Source organism: Lissotriton helveticus, chromosome 5_1 (genome assembly GCF_964261635.1).
Source record: "Lissotriton helveticus chromosome 5_1, aLisHel1.1, whole genome shotgun sequence".
Taxonomy (NCBI): domain Eukaryota; kingdom Metazoa; phylum Chordata; class Amphibia; order Caudata; family Salamandridae; genus Lissotriton; species Lissotriton helveticus.
The window spans coordinates 1,241,498,486-1,241,514,349 of record NC_136065.1 but is presented as its reverse complement, the minus strand read 5'-3'; the positions used below and the strand labels follow the sequence as shown (position 1 = coordinate 1,241,514,349).

The 15,864-nt window shown below is 46.3% G+C and overlaps 1 protein-coding gene across 1 annotated transcript in view; it reads right to left on the bottom strand.

Annotated features, from left to right (window-relative positions):
- Positions 1–15,864, bottom strand: part of LOC144755252 (disintegrin and metalloproteinase domain-containing protein 9-like) — a 929,123-nt gene that overhangs the window by 16,402 nt on the left and 896,857 nt on the right. The window contains exon 20 of the mRNA XM_078643994.1: positions 10,438–10,507. Coding sequence (XP_078500120.1) covers positions 10,438–10,507 — 70 coding nt within the window. The remainder of the gene's footprint in view (positions 1–10,437; positions 10,508–15,864) is intronic.

Below are 15,864 nucleotides of genomic sequence, written 5' to 3'. Positions count from 1 at the left end.
GGGGGTTAAGGATTTGGAAGTGACGGTTATGGGAAGAGCAAAAGAAATAAGAAAGTGATCCGACCAGGCACAAGGGGAAATCTGGAGGTTCGAAATATCCAGGTTTGAAGACCAGACCTGGTCGAAGATATGGCCCTTAATGTGGGTGGCTGCGTTGATATGCTGGGTGAAGTTAAGACCATTTAGCAGATCCGTGAAATCCTTCGAGCAAGTGCTTTCGCACTGATCATGGGGCTAGTAATCAAAGTCCCCTATGATAAGGATTTTAGCATGATTTATCGCCAGCTCGGCAACCATACTGCCGAATAGCTGAAGAAAATTCGGTAGATAAGCAGGTGGTCTATAAAAAAGGGTGAAGGTTAAGGGAAGCCTGTTGGAGTCAAGTTTGAATAATATGACGTCAACCGAGGGGATACTGGACATACCGCTATATGTATCAACAAACCATTTTGCATTTCCTAAATAGCGAATTTTAAGGAATCGCTATTTAGGAAATGCAAAACGGTATGTATGTACAAAATCGCTTTCCAATAGCGATTCCTTAGCATTCCTTAATTTGAGATTAGCAAATTGTCAATCGCAAATTACCCCTTCATTTCCATGGGCCAGTAGGCCCATAGGAATGAAAGTGCAATTTGCAATTAGCAATTTGCTGATCGCAAATTAGGGATGTTTCCAAGGGTGCAGGGGTGTCTCAAGAACACCCTGCTGCACCCCTGAAAAAGACATTTGGGGGCATATGGCGCACATACATGCCCTAAGGGCATGTATGGGCGTCTTATGGCACCTTTGGTTTTTATCAAAAAAGATTTTTGATAAGAATTCGCAAATTACCACCAACTAGAAGTTGGTGGTAATTTGCTAATCCTTAATGGCATTTTTTGCATTTTATTTGTTTGATACATTGCATTTAAGGAATCGCAAAATTTGCAATTCCTTAAGTGCAATCGCAAAATAAGGATTAGCAAATTTTGCTAATCCTTATTTTGCATCAAACTTGTTTGATACATTCCATTTGTCTATTTAGCATTCGCAAAGGCCGAAATTCGCAGAATTTCGGCCTTTGCGAATGCTAAATAGCTTGATACATATAGCGGATAGTAATGGAAGAGAATTTGTGAGTTTGAGAAATGATGGCAGCAACACCGCCCCCTACTTTCTCCTGTGGCCTGTTTGCCTGAAGGATGTAGTAGTTGTCGGGGATTGCGGCCAATATATCCGGAATAGAATCAGATGTAAGCCAAGTTTCAGATATAAGCAGGATATCTGGCTTAATAGAGTCTAGGAGATAAAAGATCTCAAGCTGGTGTTTGACCAATGATCGAGTATTCAAATACCATATAGATAGATGGTCATAGTTAGAACTATAACAACAGGGGGGAGTTACAGACTGTACGGCCCTGGGGCTCGAGGGAGAAATTAGTGAAGGGAGACCCATTGGAGAGAGGGGGAAAAAGTGTCCAGACTGTAGTATTCCATTGTGCTCAAGGATGTTATGGAGGTTTTTAGAAATTGACCCATTCACTTGAAGAGAGAGAAGCTCCTTAGCTGTATAGGCTTGGGTAAGACGGGCAGAGTGTGTGGCCCCTGGTCCCGTTCTGGCTCGGATGAGCGCAGACGGGCTTGCCTTTGGCGTGCCTGCTGCGCGCGTCCGCTGCGCATCGCCCCCAGCTTCCGGTTTTAAAGGGAGGAAGGTCTGAGCACTAGAACACTCACCTCCTCCTACCGGAAGTAGGAAAATCTGCTGGTGATCTGAAAACCCCTAGGCTCCCTCCACATCAATCGAGCAGCGCTCGTGGTGGACTGGGGAGTCTATGGGCAGGGAGGCAGATCAAGATAAGTAAAAACACAATCCCCCTAGTAAGCCGCTCAAACTCAGAGGAGAAATGCCAGAAAACATACAATTTTTAAAAATCAGCAAGGCAAGCAAGTCCCAGGATGGTTTTCTCAGGGAGGGTTTTCCTGAAGAGTTGGTGTCAACAACTGTACCCAGTTTGTTTCTTGTGAGATGCAAAAGTTTCTTAAGGATATAGGTTTGAGACACACTCTTATGCCCCTTTATCATCCCCGCAGCAACGGTTTGGTTGAGCGCTTAAACCGAGTTGTCAAAGAACATCTGCAGCTGGCTTTAGTGAACGGGTTGTATTGGCGACAAGCTGTCAGTGACATGCTGTGGGCTGTGAGGACCACTCCTATGTTAGTACCGGGATTGCTCCATTTACTTTACATAGTACTTTACATGTACAATTTACATACTTTACTTTACATAGGGGAAGGGTTGCGGGCTCTAAATGAACAAAGAATGGATGTCTAGGAGGGAGGTAGACACAAAGAAATTGTCAGTTGTAAGTGATATCAGGGCTGCTGTTCAGGCTAAGTACGACACCAGACCTGGAATTCGTTGGTCTTCGCCTGTCAAGGTGGGTGATTGGATGCGAGTTAAAAAACCTGGTTTTCTTCGCAAGGGGGAGTCTTGCTACTCTGCTCCTTAAACAGTGGCTGCTGTGAAGAATCATATGGTAGTGTTGAAGAATGGGAAAGTTTGAAATAAGTGTGCTGTTTCCATTGACTATGTTAACAAGCAATTTGGAGTTCTTTCTCCTTCTACGGCTGTGCCCACCAGTGTTCACGGCAGGGATACTATTCATTTTGACTGTGTTCCTTCTAGGGGTGCATCTACCAGATTGAAGTTTGTTCCGCAGAGTTTCAGGATTACAAAATGCTGTAAGGTTATTATATGCTATGTCATATTGCTATGTTATGTTTTTTTTTTAAATTTCCTTCAGTTTTTTCTTCATTTTACTCATTTTCTGTATCTCTTGTTTTTCATTATTGTGAAGGAAGGGGGATGTATTGGGATCTGTGGAATGTGCTTAGAGCTCGTGTGTGAGCTCGTGCAATGTGTGGGTTCCACTCTGGAATGGTGTGTTTCACTGGTGTCAGTTGCTTCCTGGGATTTGCCTTGACAGGACGCACTAAATAAAGTACCTACTTGTGGTCGTTCCGTACTTCTTTTCACAGATTTAGCAGCTGATATGGTAAAAGACAGATGGGTCCTTTACAGTTTGGCCGATTGAGAGCAGCACTGTAAATTGGTGTTACTCCCACTCTGCTAACCCTGTGGTTCACCGGCTCTGGTTAGAGTTGAGGGAGTTCTGGGTAGCCCACAGCAGAGCGTCAATTGGCTGTGCTGTCAGAAACCTTTGACCTGATGGCCTGTTTGCCACAAGGTGATGAGGTCTTAATGATAGTCGCCGTGCTTTGGGTAGGTTGACTTTAACTAGATTTTCCTACCCAAGGCCGCCAGGTAATTGATTGGAAAAACACACAATCGCACCTAAGCATAGTGAGAAAGCTCCTTGGATATTTGGGTCATTGTTAGTTTGTTCTGAAAGAACAAAATCATGCTTTAGGAGTTTGTTCTTGCTGAGCAAATGACTTTGCTGAACGTGTGCATCAAACTAGGAGCCTTCGCTACAAAGTTCAGAGCATTGAGTGATGCCCGCACAACTGTGGCCCCACGGCAGACACAAAAGGTCCCTTCTGCCTAGTTGTGCTCACTAAATTTGCCTGACAGGAGAGCAGAGGCCATGTCCTCTGCTGGTCTTGTGGACCAGCTCTGAGACTGTCAGCTCCCATTAGTGCTGGATAGTGTCCTCTCAGAAAACTCATCCCTCTCAAATGCTACAAAGTGCTATATTACCATTTTACATAAAGAACTAACATCTTGAATACCCAAAGTAGGGCATGTGACTGGAAGCCACCAGGCTAAAAGTGCTGCCTTAAGCACCCAGAACACATATGCTGTGAAGCACCAGACACTTTCTAAAAGCTATATTCACAGGTTCAGTGGCGAGAGAAATCGCATGTGCATATTTGTTCATACAACCATGATATGCATCACCCTGGTCTTCACTGTAGCCTGCCAGCTTCCACCCTCCAGCCATAAACGTATGCACAGTTTCTTCCGACCACAAACCTTGCTATTCCGCTGCTAGTTTCATCTCCAAGTTTCCTTCAGCCATGTCCCTTCCATCTGGTCTTTATCCGAGCTGCAAGCTTCTTATGTCATGCCCATTATTACTCCTACAGTGAGTTTAAGGCAATTTCCATTGTGCCTATTTAAAAATCCTCTGTGTACATGTGCATCCCTGTTGACTGTCAATAATTATGATTTGTTTCTTTGTAAGAGGAGTGGTTCATCATTCTGCCTTCAGGACTCTTGCGTGTCCCTTTATATGGATGGTTTTGTCTATATGTAGTGAAGTGTGTCAGTACACTGGAATCTGCATACAATTCTGGTAGTCAAGCACTCTATTTGGAACACAGTATCAGTACGAGATTGGAGACATTGGGCTGGGGATAGGAATGATGTAAGTATAAGAGAGAGTTTAGAGAGCTGGAGGGTTTTTTGATGCTGTAAGCTGAAGACAGTGCGGAGCCCAGTCCGAATCCGAGGTAAGACTTCAAACTGGCCACTGGCAACCAATTCATGATTATGGCCAGACACATGCTTGCGCAACATATAGGAGATGGAAACTGGATTCCATATTGTTTTTTTTTTTATTACTCCCCTTGGTTTAACTTTGGCCGGGGGATACATGTCTACATCTGACTAGTATATTAGTCCTTTGTGTAGAGGTTCAGGGTTAAGGACCAGAGGTGAAGCAGATAACTTAACCTCCAATTAAAAGATGCACCAGAGATGACAGAACATCTTTGAAAGACCACATCATACCCTCATACGCACATCATAGGACCAAAGTCATATGACTTTTTACTGTCTTCACTGCTGTTCACAGAACTCCTCACTCTATCTCACCTTACAGAAAGAACCATTAAAAGATGCTAGTTAAGCAATACCACAGCAACAAATGCAGCATGACTTTGTAGGTATTCAATTGCAAACAATGCCGTTCAACAAGACTAACTTCTCCTGCTATGGACAACCATTCAACCTCATGAATAAACAAAATGGCAAAGTTCTAAGGCTCATGCATCCACATACTATTTATACCATAATGAAACAATACAGTCTACGCTACACCTCATTGACAAAACAGTGACACCAACGAAAACCAGGTGGGGAAAGATGCCCAGATTTGCCACAATACCACTCAGATGGTTGAAATACACTATGCAAATATTCTACGCCTTGGACTTTGAAGGGCATGGCCTGTGGTTCTGCAATTTGAATTCTGATTGGAGGATCAAGGGTTATTGAGGCGAACAGCAATTGAGAAGACACTATTAGGCTTGGTTACAAGGCTGCAGTACGTTCATCAGCGTCAGTTGTCTGTACAACTATCCAACAAATTGCATGCATATGCAGAATCTCCAGTTTTACTTCATGATGAAGTTAGCTGAATTTGTGCACTGTCTGGGCTTTGCACTGCTCATGATGTTTTTCATCCCATATTCTCCCAGAGGTGTCTGATGGCTATCCAAGTACATTCTGCGTTGGCACTAATCTGACAGAATGGTACCATATAGTACATTAAAACTACTAATGTGCTAATTCCAAACAGCTTGGCAGAGGTTTATCAAGAGTAATACTTTCACAGATCACAGCTAAAGTCTTAGGTCACCTGTTTTAATTAAGTTCCCCAGAGTAGACTGGTACACGTGTTAATACTCGCCCCAAACAGCACCTAAGGAAGCAATACCACACATAAGTTACCATAAAGAAAAAAGGAATTCAGGAGCATCAGCTCTGTCCCTATGAAAGAAGATGGCAGCAGATAGGCATGTCGAATCTAGCCACCATATCCCCAAGCATTTAAAATACAGATGCATGGATTGCAGGGTCCAATCATCCGAACCACAAACATGTTCAGGTCAGATGAATGGAATCTGCAGTATTCAATCACTGAAAACCCCAGACAACTACGAGGTCGATGCACAGAATATAGGTCCAACTCACCCTATCCCAGGCATGGACCAGTCAGTTGCATGGAATGTAAGATCCAAATCACGCTGCCCCCAAGGCATGTACCAAATAGCTGCATGCAATGAAGGGCCCAAATTCCCCTATCCCTTAGGTATGTCCCTGACAGACACATTGAATGTGGTGTCTAACAAGCCCGTTTCTCTCATATGTGGGAACACAGCGCCATATTCCATTGAGCTTCTTACTCCAAGCATAATTATTAGTCAACAGAATACTGAGTGAGATTGTAAATGATTGCATTAAACTAACTTATGTAAAGTATTGAAATTGAGCTGACAGCGGGGACCAAACACAAGTTCAAGTTCAAGTATTTGTATAGCGCACTACTCACCCAGAGGGTCTCAAGGCGCTTGGGGGAGGGTTGTGCATTACTGATCGAATAGCCAGGTTTTAAGCTGTTTTCTGAAGGAAAGGTGGTTCTGTGTAAGGCGGAGGTGAGTGGGGAGAGAATTCCAGGTTTTGGCCGCTAAATAGGAGAAGGATCTTCCTCCCATGGTGGATCTGTGGATGCGCGGAATTGTGGCGAGGGCTTGATTGGATGATCGTAGTTGGCGGGTGGGTGTGTAGAAGGACAGACGTATGTTGAGGCATTCGGGTCCTAGGTCGTAGATGGACTTGTGTGCGTGGGTGAGGAGACGGAACGTTATTCTCTTGTTGACGGGGAGCCAGTGGAGGTCTTTCAGGTGGCCGGAAATGTGAGCTTGACGAGGGATGTCTAGTATGAGTCTGGCTGAGGCGTTTTGGATGCGTTGGAGTTTTTTCTGTAGTTTGGCTGTGGTTCCGGCGTAGAGGGTGTTTCCGTAGTCCAGTCGGCTAGTGACCAGAGCGTGGGTGACTGTCTTTCTTGTTTCGGTGGGGATCCAACTGAAGATTTTTTTGAGCATGCGAAGTACGTTGAAGCATGAGGATGAGACGGCGTTGACTTGTTTGGTCATCGAGAGGGAGGAATCTAGGATGAATACCAGGTTACGTGCATGGTCTGTAGGTATGGGTGCTGTACCTAGGGCCAGTGGCCACCACGAGTCGTCCCAGGCAGAGGGGGATGATCCTAAGATGAGGACTTCCGTTTTGTCAGAGTTTAGTTTTAAGCGGCTGTTCTTCATCCATTCGGCTACTTCTTTCATTCCTTCGTGTAGATTGGTTTTGGCGGTGTTTGGGTCTTTGGTGAGGGAGAGGATCAGCTGGGTGTCGTCTGTGTAAGAGATGATGTTGAGATTGTGTTGTCGCGCGATGGATGCGAGGGGACTCATGTAAACGTTGAAGAGGGTGGGACTGAGTGATGATCCTTGTGGTACTCCGCAGATGACTTCGGTGGCCTCTGATTTGAATGGGGGGAGGCGGACTCTCTGGGTTCTCCCGTCAAGGAACGAGATGATCCAGTCCAATGCTTTTCCATGTATTCCAGTGTTGCTGAGGCGTTGAATGAGAGTGCTGTGACAGACTGTGTCGAATGCGGCGGAGAGGTCAAGAAGGATGAGGGCAACTGTTTCTCCGTTGTCCAGTAGCGTTCGGATGTCGTCTGTAGCTGCGATGAGTGCGGTTTCGGTGCTGTGTTTGGCTCTGAAGCCGGACTGTGAGGTGTCGAGGGAATTGTTGGATTCCAGGAAAGCGGCGAGCTGACTGTTGACGGCTTTCTCAATGACTTTGGCAAGGAATGGGAGGAGTGAAATGGGGCGGTAGTTCTTAAGTTCAGAGGGGTCTGCTGTTGGTTTCTTCAGTAGGGCGCTGAGTTCGGCGTGTTTCCAGCTTTCTGGGAAGGTAGCGGAGTTGAAGGAGCAGTTGATGACATCGCGGAGATGGGGTGCGATGATGGAGTCTGCTTTGTTGAAAATGTAGTGGGGGCATGGGTCGGTTGGCGATCCTGAGTGGATGGGGTTCATCAGGCGGATGGTGTCTTCAGTAGTGATTGGGTTCCAGGCGCGAAGGTTGTGTGAGTTCTGTTTTGGTTCGGGGGTGGGTGGAGAGAACTGTTCCTCGGACTGGTTTTCAAAGCTGTTATGTATGTCGGCGATTTTGTTGTGGAAGAAAGAGGATAAGGAGTCGCAGAGGTCTTGGGAGGGAGTGATGTCATTCGTGCCGGCGGTGGGGTTGGTAAATTCTTTGACGATATTGAATAGTTCCTTGCTGTTGTGGGCGTTTTTGTCGAGTCGGTCCTTGAATGCTGATTTCTTGGTGGATCGAATCAGTTGGTGGTGTTTGCGGGTGGCGTCCTTGAGGGTGGTCAGGGTGTTAGTGGTTGGGTTTTTTCTCCAGGTTTTCTCGAGAGTACGACATAACTTCTTGGATTTCTTAAGGTCATCGTTGAACCAGGGTGCCTTTTTGCTACCTAGTTTGATTTGGTGTTTTTTTCAAGGGTGCTAGTTCCTCAGCGCTGTGGGCGATCCATTGTGTGAATTTGGAGGCCGCTTGGTTTGGATTCGATGATATGGCATGAGGGTTTTGGTTAAGCGATGTGAAGAGTTGTTCGGCGGTGATTTTGTTCCATTTCTTCGAGGAACAGGTTGTGGGGGGTTGAGGGTCTTTTTGTAGCTGAAGTGAACGCAGCTGTGGTCCGTCCAATGGAGAGTTGTGGTGTGGTCGAAGGAGATGTGCTTGCTGGAGGTGAAGATGGGGTCGAGTGTGTGTCCGGCCAGGTGGGTGGGGGTGTCAACAAGTTGTTTGAGTCCGAGGGTGGCCAGGTTGTCCAGAAGGGTGGTGGTGTTGCTGTCGTTTTTCTTTTCCAGGTGGAAGTTGAGGTCACCCAGTAGGATGTAGTTTTTGGAGTTGAGGGCATGTGGGCTGATGAAGTCAATGATGTCTTCGTTGAATTGAGAGCGGGTTCCTGGTGGTCTATAGATGAGGGTGCCTCTGAGTGTGGTCCCGGGGTCGGTGTGGATCTGGAAGTGGAGGTGTTCGGCGGTAGCGAGGTTATCGTCGGAGCTGGTCGTGATTCGGATGGTGTTCTTATGGACGATGGCGATGCCTCCTCCTGTTTGGTTGGTGCAGTCTTTTCGGATGATCTTGTAAGCGTCCGGGATGGCTATGGCGATGTCGGGCGCTGATGAGGTGTTCATCCAGGTTTCTGTAAGGAAGGAGACGTCAGGAGATGCCGTGTCGAGTAGGTCCCAAAGTTCAGTGGCGTGTCTGTGGACCGAGCGGGTGTTCAGCAGAATGCACTTCAGGTTGTTAGAGTCGGAACTGTGTTTGGAATTAGTGGATTTGGTGTAGGTCTTGATGCAGGCGAACTTGCAGGAGTGACAGGCGAAGGGTCCATGGGTGTATCCTGGGATAGCTTTGCAGCATTGTGGTGTGCGTCCGGGGTTAAGGGCAGAGAGGGTAGCGGCGTCGTACGTTATGCGGGTGGAGTGGGGTTTGCGTGGACCAGGGGGTCTGGCGCTGGGCGCGGTCCAGGCGCGGACGGGCGTAGACGGGCTTGGCTTTGGCGCACCTTCGGCGCGCATGGGGCGCGACCGCTGCGCGCAAAAGCATCTTTCATATGTGGATGGTGGAGGGGGATGGGCGAGGGAGGAGCAGCTGGGGGGCGTGAGCAGGGCGGAGAGCCGGGCAGGGAGGCACAAACAACAACAACACACAAAATGGCAGTCAGCCCAAAAGCGAAACCGGGTTGGGGCACACTATGAAGAGAAAAACGCGATGTGAATGGCAGTGGAACCGGCACAAGGCACAATCAGGCACAAAAAAACAAGATACAGGCAGCACAATTAAGCAGAGCGTTGCAGCGCGCTTTGGCAGACTAGCCCCACGATATTATGCAAATTAGCGCTCGTGAATTCGGCAAGGCAGCGCAGCACAATAGATCAGGTAATAATAGCGTTATGTGGCGATCTAGCACAACGAGGATATGCAATAATTAAACAATGCAGGCAGTAGTCTGGCTGTGGGCGCTACGATACCACTCAGTCTCGCAGGGCAGGGAGCAGCGTGAGGAGCGACCGCCTCCGAGGAAATCAGGACGGTCACAGCGGTCTAGTGGGAGAGCGGAGCCTGATCAATAGTGGGAGGGGGGAGCAGCTGGGGGGCGTGAGCAGGGCGGAGAGCCGGGCAGGGAGGCACAAACAACAACACACAAAATGGCAGTCAGCCCAAAAGTGAAACCGGGTTGGGGCACACTATGGAGAGAAAAAGGCGATGTGAATGGCAGTGGAACCGACACAAGGCACAATCAGGCACAAAAAAACAAGATACAGGCAGCACAATTAAGCAGAGCGTTGCAGCGCGCTTTGGCAGACTAGCGCCACAATATTATGCAAATTAGCGCTCGTGAATTCGGCAAGGCAGCGCAGCACAATAGATCAGGTAATAATAGCGTTATGTGGCGATCTAGCACAATGAGGGTATGCATTAATTAAACAATGCAGGCAGCAGTCTGGCTGTGGGCGCTACGATACCACTCAGTCTCGCAGGGCAGGGAGCAGCGTGAGGAGCGACCGCCTCCGAGGAAATCAGGACGGTCACACAAATTGAATGAACATGTTACTGCACTTTACCTCGTTTCTTTGCTGGTTCTGGTTTGGTTTTGGTGGTCTTGTCTGCACCGTGGTTGAGTTGTTATTCTCCCTGTGAAAGCAATGCAAACCCAGAATGAGAGAGAGGCAGCAAGATCTAATCAGATAAATTACACATTTGATTTACCCCACCCCTGCTAGCTCACTGGAATCCACAAAGGCCTATGTTGCCAGTCACAGCCACTATGTGCACTGTGTGCCTTTCACTCCTCTGAACCTTGCTGGGAGCTAACTCATGTTCATTTAGGGCCCCATGGGACTCAGGAAAGCCGTGAGTTGGTTACTGAGGGATTTCCCCCCAAAAGAGGGAAAAGCAGATGATAGGAGTGCCTAACTAATGAAAGTAAAATAATATATGTAACTTTGTTTTCCTATCTATTTCAGAGTGGGGCTAAGGCTTTGTTTTCTGGGTCTGGTCTGTGTCTTCAAACAATAAAAGCTGATGTTGGGAAAGCCTACAATAGTTCCAGTCCATAGTTATTTGGTCAACTGCACCAACTCAGACAGTGGGGAACCAAATGCAAATCTGCCTTGGTACAGCTCCAATAGGAAACCTCTAACCTGAGCTACCAGCCAAGTCCCCTCTGTGCAGCAACACAAGCAAACCCAGACTGGTTTCAGCCTTCCTGGCTCTCCTCAGTGAGGTGCAGCTTGGTTCCTATGGCACAGTGAACACAGGATCCATATCTGAGCATACCCGAAGCCCTTAGGGTGTCACATCAACATAAGGTGGTCAGTGGAATGGTTGCATGTACCTTGTCAGAGTGTGTCCAAACTAAAGAATGCCTACTTGCAAATTATGAGTATTCCGCAATTCTTGAGCAGGAGCCCTTTAGTGAGGATTCAAACAAAGAGCCTCCTAACAGGATTTCTGCTTGATCCTGTTGTATAGTTTCTAGGAATCCCCCAGGACCTGTGCGTTTTGGATGACCTAAACTGAGGGCTTGGTGTCCCGACCACTTCAGGACACCCCCACAGGACATGTCAGCTGTTAGACCAGCTAGCTCTACAGCGCCACTACCACCCCCTGTATCCTACAGTGGTGTAGGTAGTTTCTGGCAACAACTGAACATGACAACCCAGATTCCTCAGGGATCGTGGAAAACAGTAGAGTACGTTTCGCTCAGACTCTCGTGCTTTCTTGCTCTCAGAAAATACACAGGATGGTGATTAGAATGTTTCAATAAGTATTTATTGGTCAAGCGACAGTCTTATGTTAAACTTATGTGCTGCGACAATCAGGAGACAGAAGCATACAAAAGAGGTTGCTAGTACCAATATAGTAAATAGGAGGTACATTTCAACCATAGTCCTAATAAGATGAACATAAGCAGTTCAGATAAAAACAGTAGCATATTCCTAAAATGTGCGCCCTAAGTAATTCACCTAATTTACCTCACCTAGATCTGTATGTGTAGCATGTGTATGCGTATATGTAGCCAAGAATCCCCTAGGAAAGAACCATCCCCCTCACCTGATGTTTTAGAACGAAGGACCCCCTCTCTGCTTCGAGGATGACTCCGCGCAAGAGATGTCAGACTGCTGTGTGTCAAAGATTCAGCACGTAGGACCCCGTGTCAGTTTGGAAGGAATTCTCCTCTAATGTGCAGGTAAGAATAAGGGTCTTATATACTAGAGGGGTCACTCAAGGGTTGCTTCTAAAATCAATATGTTTTGAAAACAACCATAAATGTTTTGCAAACAATCACAAATGTTTTTGCAAAACAAATGCGATCATGCACAGCTGGCTGTTGGCCAAGGATGAAAAAAGTGGTGACCCTTATACAGAATAATTATACCGTGCCTGGGGACATGTTTATGTACGTTAGGTACAGGGATTATGATAGAGTACCAAGAGCCTGGTGTCGAAGTGACAGGAGCTAGTAACTAGGTAAAAGGTCACCTGTTTTGAATCGTTATTGTCATGTGGATGGGACAAATGTATGTAATAGGGGTATACATGACAGGACTAACCTAAAAGACATGACACCCACTCCTTATTAAAAGGTCAACAGGGTGAACTGATAAAGCTTAAGTCCATTAAAAGCATACAAATCATTTACTATAAGAATACTAAAAAGCACTTTAAAAGCCTGAAAAAAGTCCATAAAAGAAAAGTAATTTTTCCCTAAAGTAAATGTTTTAATAGTTGTTAAACGGTTCCCAGCACAGGAGAGGCCAGATTGTTTAAGAATCCTGTGCTGAAGACTCAACATCTCTGAACATCGTATCTGCAGGTGGCAATCCCTCCAGAATTCCAGTATCATGTCGAGTGAGCAAAGATGTTCATCTCCAGTTCCCACATCAGTCGCCGGGGAAGAATCAGATGCCTGCACGCCTGGAACCAATGCCTGTACCTCTGGAGCTGAGCCGATATCCCTTCCAACAGGAGCTGAAGCATCCCGTGGAGGCTCCAAGAATGCTGTCATCAACATGGGAATACACTGGGGACAACTGTGCACGTGGGCCCACAAAGGCTCCAGGAGCATATCTATGTCCGGCGGTGCAGCCGGTGGAAGTGTCAGACACAGGTTAAACATGCAGCCAAATCCGCAGAAGTAGCAACGTAACACAGGCAGGACACATGTAGCTAGACCGGTCTGAAAGACAGGAACCAATGCTCACTCAGCTTTCGAAGCTGAGGCGTAGTCAGGTAGAACACCATATACTCACGAAAACGTCATTCCTTTTTTTTTTTAAATATATTTTTATTTTCAGAGCCAGAAAAAAGAAAAAAGAACAGAAAAGCAGTCTCAATACAGAGTACATATTCAAATTGTCAGATAATCAGATGATAAAAGAAAAAAGAAAAAGGAGAAGATAAAAAAATAAATTTAAAAAAAACACAAAATGTACATTGAAAGAAACACCATAACAGTAAGCAATTCGAATATATATATATGCTTAAACCCCATTCTTCCACCTTATTAGGGGCAGCCATATCGCCTCTCCACGCTTAGCGGCTTTGGGTCCTCTAGTGGCACGAAAACGTCATTCCAGCAGTGTTCTCTCCATGTTTCGAAGGATTGAGATGTCCATTGCGAAGCAATAGGATTAAAATCAGGATGCCTGCAACCGATAGCGGGACCAAAGGAAGGCCTCCAAAAACGCTCCCAAGTACGGAGTGTATGAAAGCTGGAATTACTCTGAAAATGGTCTGAAAGGTGGTTAAGAGACCTGATCCAAGGCGCTTAAATAAGTGTATGATCCCAAGCATATCAGACATGTTAAATATACATTGAACCATTTCTCTGAAATTGGATCGGGAAGTTAGTACGTACAAGGGTCTGTATCTCTGCTGAAGACCTTGCAATCTGGAGATCAAAAGTCTTTCTGGCTTAAGTTAAGTCACATTTTGTTGAAACAACATGGCTTTCAGTCTGCTCAGCGAATCAAACCGTATACTGGAAATATTCAATGAAGGCCACAATGGTGCCTCCCTAACTGTGCGAGCCGGGGTAAACAATACTTGCTTCCAGCAAACAACCCTGAGGTTTACTGTGACTAGATACGCGATGACTGGTGCCATCCCACAACAGCCTTGATCATTCATCATTAAATAACTCACAATCGAAAGTAACAAGATTAATCACTGCAGCTGGGAAGCCTTTCAAATAGCAAGATAAGTTTGATTTTGATGCATTACATGCTCCTTGAAGCGACACCTCTTTGCAAACTCAAGACCCACTTAAAACCCTCTCACAGTCTGGACCACTTAAGAAAACTTCAGTGTCCTTATTTCTGCACCTATATCTATACGGTAAATCCCAGGCGTCCTGTATGTACCCTGTACCCAACGCTTCATACCTGCCTGCTCGGATATATCTAAGGCAGTATTGGAACTGGAATGTCATGATTGGCATTGTGATATAGCCATGAATTAACCATTCCGTAGATGGGGACTCTGCTACTGTAAAAGGTAACTTCTCTAATTTTTCAATGAGCAGCATGGTGTACTTTGCAACTCTGCGTGCCATGGTCAACTGTCTGTCGGTCAGATTATAAGCCGAAAACAGATTTGAGCTGTTAATGTACCGCCATAGCATGTGGCCAGAACTCAGTAATTGTAGCGTCCAGCTTAAAAGCACAATTGAGATTGCCCAAGTTGTAGAGTAGACAAATCTTGTTCCATTATGTTGATTGCTGAGGACACAATGTTGCCCAGTAAATACATACATGAGGAAAGTGTGGTCAAACCATTGTCTATCATAGCCAAAGCCTTTTCTAGGTTAAACCTATCAATCTCACGTAATCTCTCAGCAGCACCCTTTTGGGAGACTTTCCGTAGCTCATTGTAGATGGCATATAGGAAGAGTTTTTAACGCTGTTTCTTGGGACCTAACAAGAAATCACTAAGATCCATGATGTCAGCTAGAAGGGACACGTGTTGTTTCACCTGTTGTAGTGTTGATGTTTTTAGCCATTTTAGGCACAAATTCCCAACACTATAAGAAGTCACTACCCCTGGGTCATCTTTGTGTACATAGCGTGGGTCAGGCCTATGGATACTAACCCTCTGGGAGCACTCTTGAATCTTGATTGACACCTATTGTGTTGATAGGCCAAACCAACAATCCCTTCCGATTGGGAGCTGATGAATTGTATTTACCATTCTGTATTATTGCTCCCAGCATATCCCATTTGTTTTGTTAATAATCTTTTAAAAAGCGCGCATACGCCCAGAGGCTTCATGGCGCTGACTGAACAGAAAGACCCAGATGGCAAAGGGTTGGACCTAAGCTGAAGGGAAACCCCAGGTTTTAAGCTGCTTCCTAAATACCAGGAGGTCCGTGCAAGAACGAATCCCCAAAGGGAGGGAATTCCAGAGCTTGGGAGCAAGCACAGCGAACCTGCGTCCGCCCTGACGATGAAGCTTAAAAGCTGGTGTAGACAGGAGATGGAGACTAGCAGAACGGAGATGGCGGGAGGGGGTATACCTAGACAGGAGAGTGTTAATGAATTGAGGGCTGCAGGTGTGGAGTGACTTAAAGACCATGCAGGCAGTTTTGAATTGCACTCGCTGGGAGAAGGGAAGCCAGTGAAGTTGCCTAAGGATGGGCCTGGCAGACTGCCAACGGGGCTGGTGGTGAATCAGTCTGGCGGCTTGGTTTTGAACCAGTTGAAGACGTCTGCCGAGATACGGGGGGAGACCCAGATAAATAGAGTTGGCGTAGTCCAGTCGAGACAGAACTAACGCAATCACCACCTGGATCCAGGCCGACTGGGTCAACATCCGGCTGCTTTTCTTTATCCTGCTCAGCTGGTAGAAACACGAGGATACCACCATGCCCACCTGAGTTTTTAATGTGAGATTACTGTCAATAACCACTCCCAGACTCTTGACAGATGCCGAAGGGAGTGGTGCAAGACCCAACTCCGGGGGCCAATATTGAGGGCCCCAAAGTACTT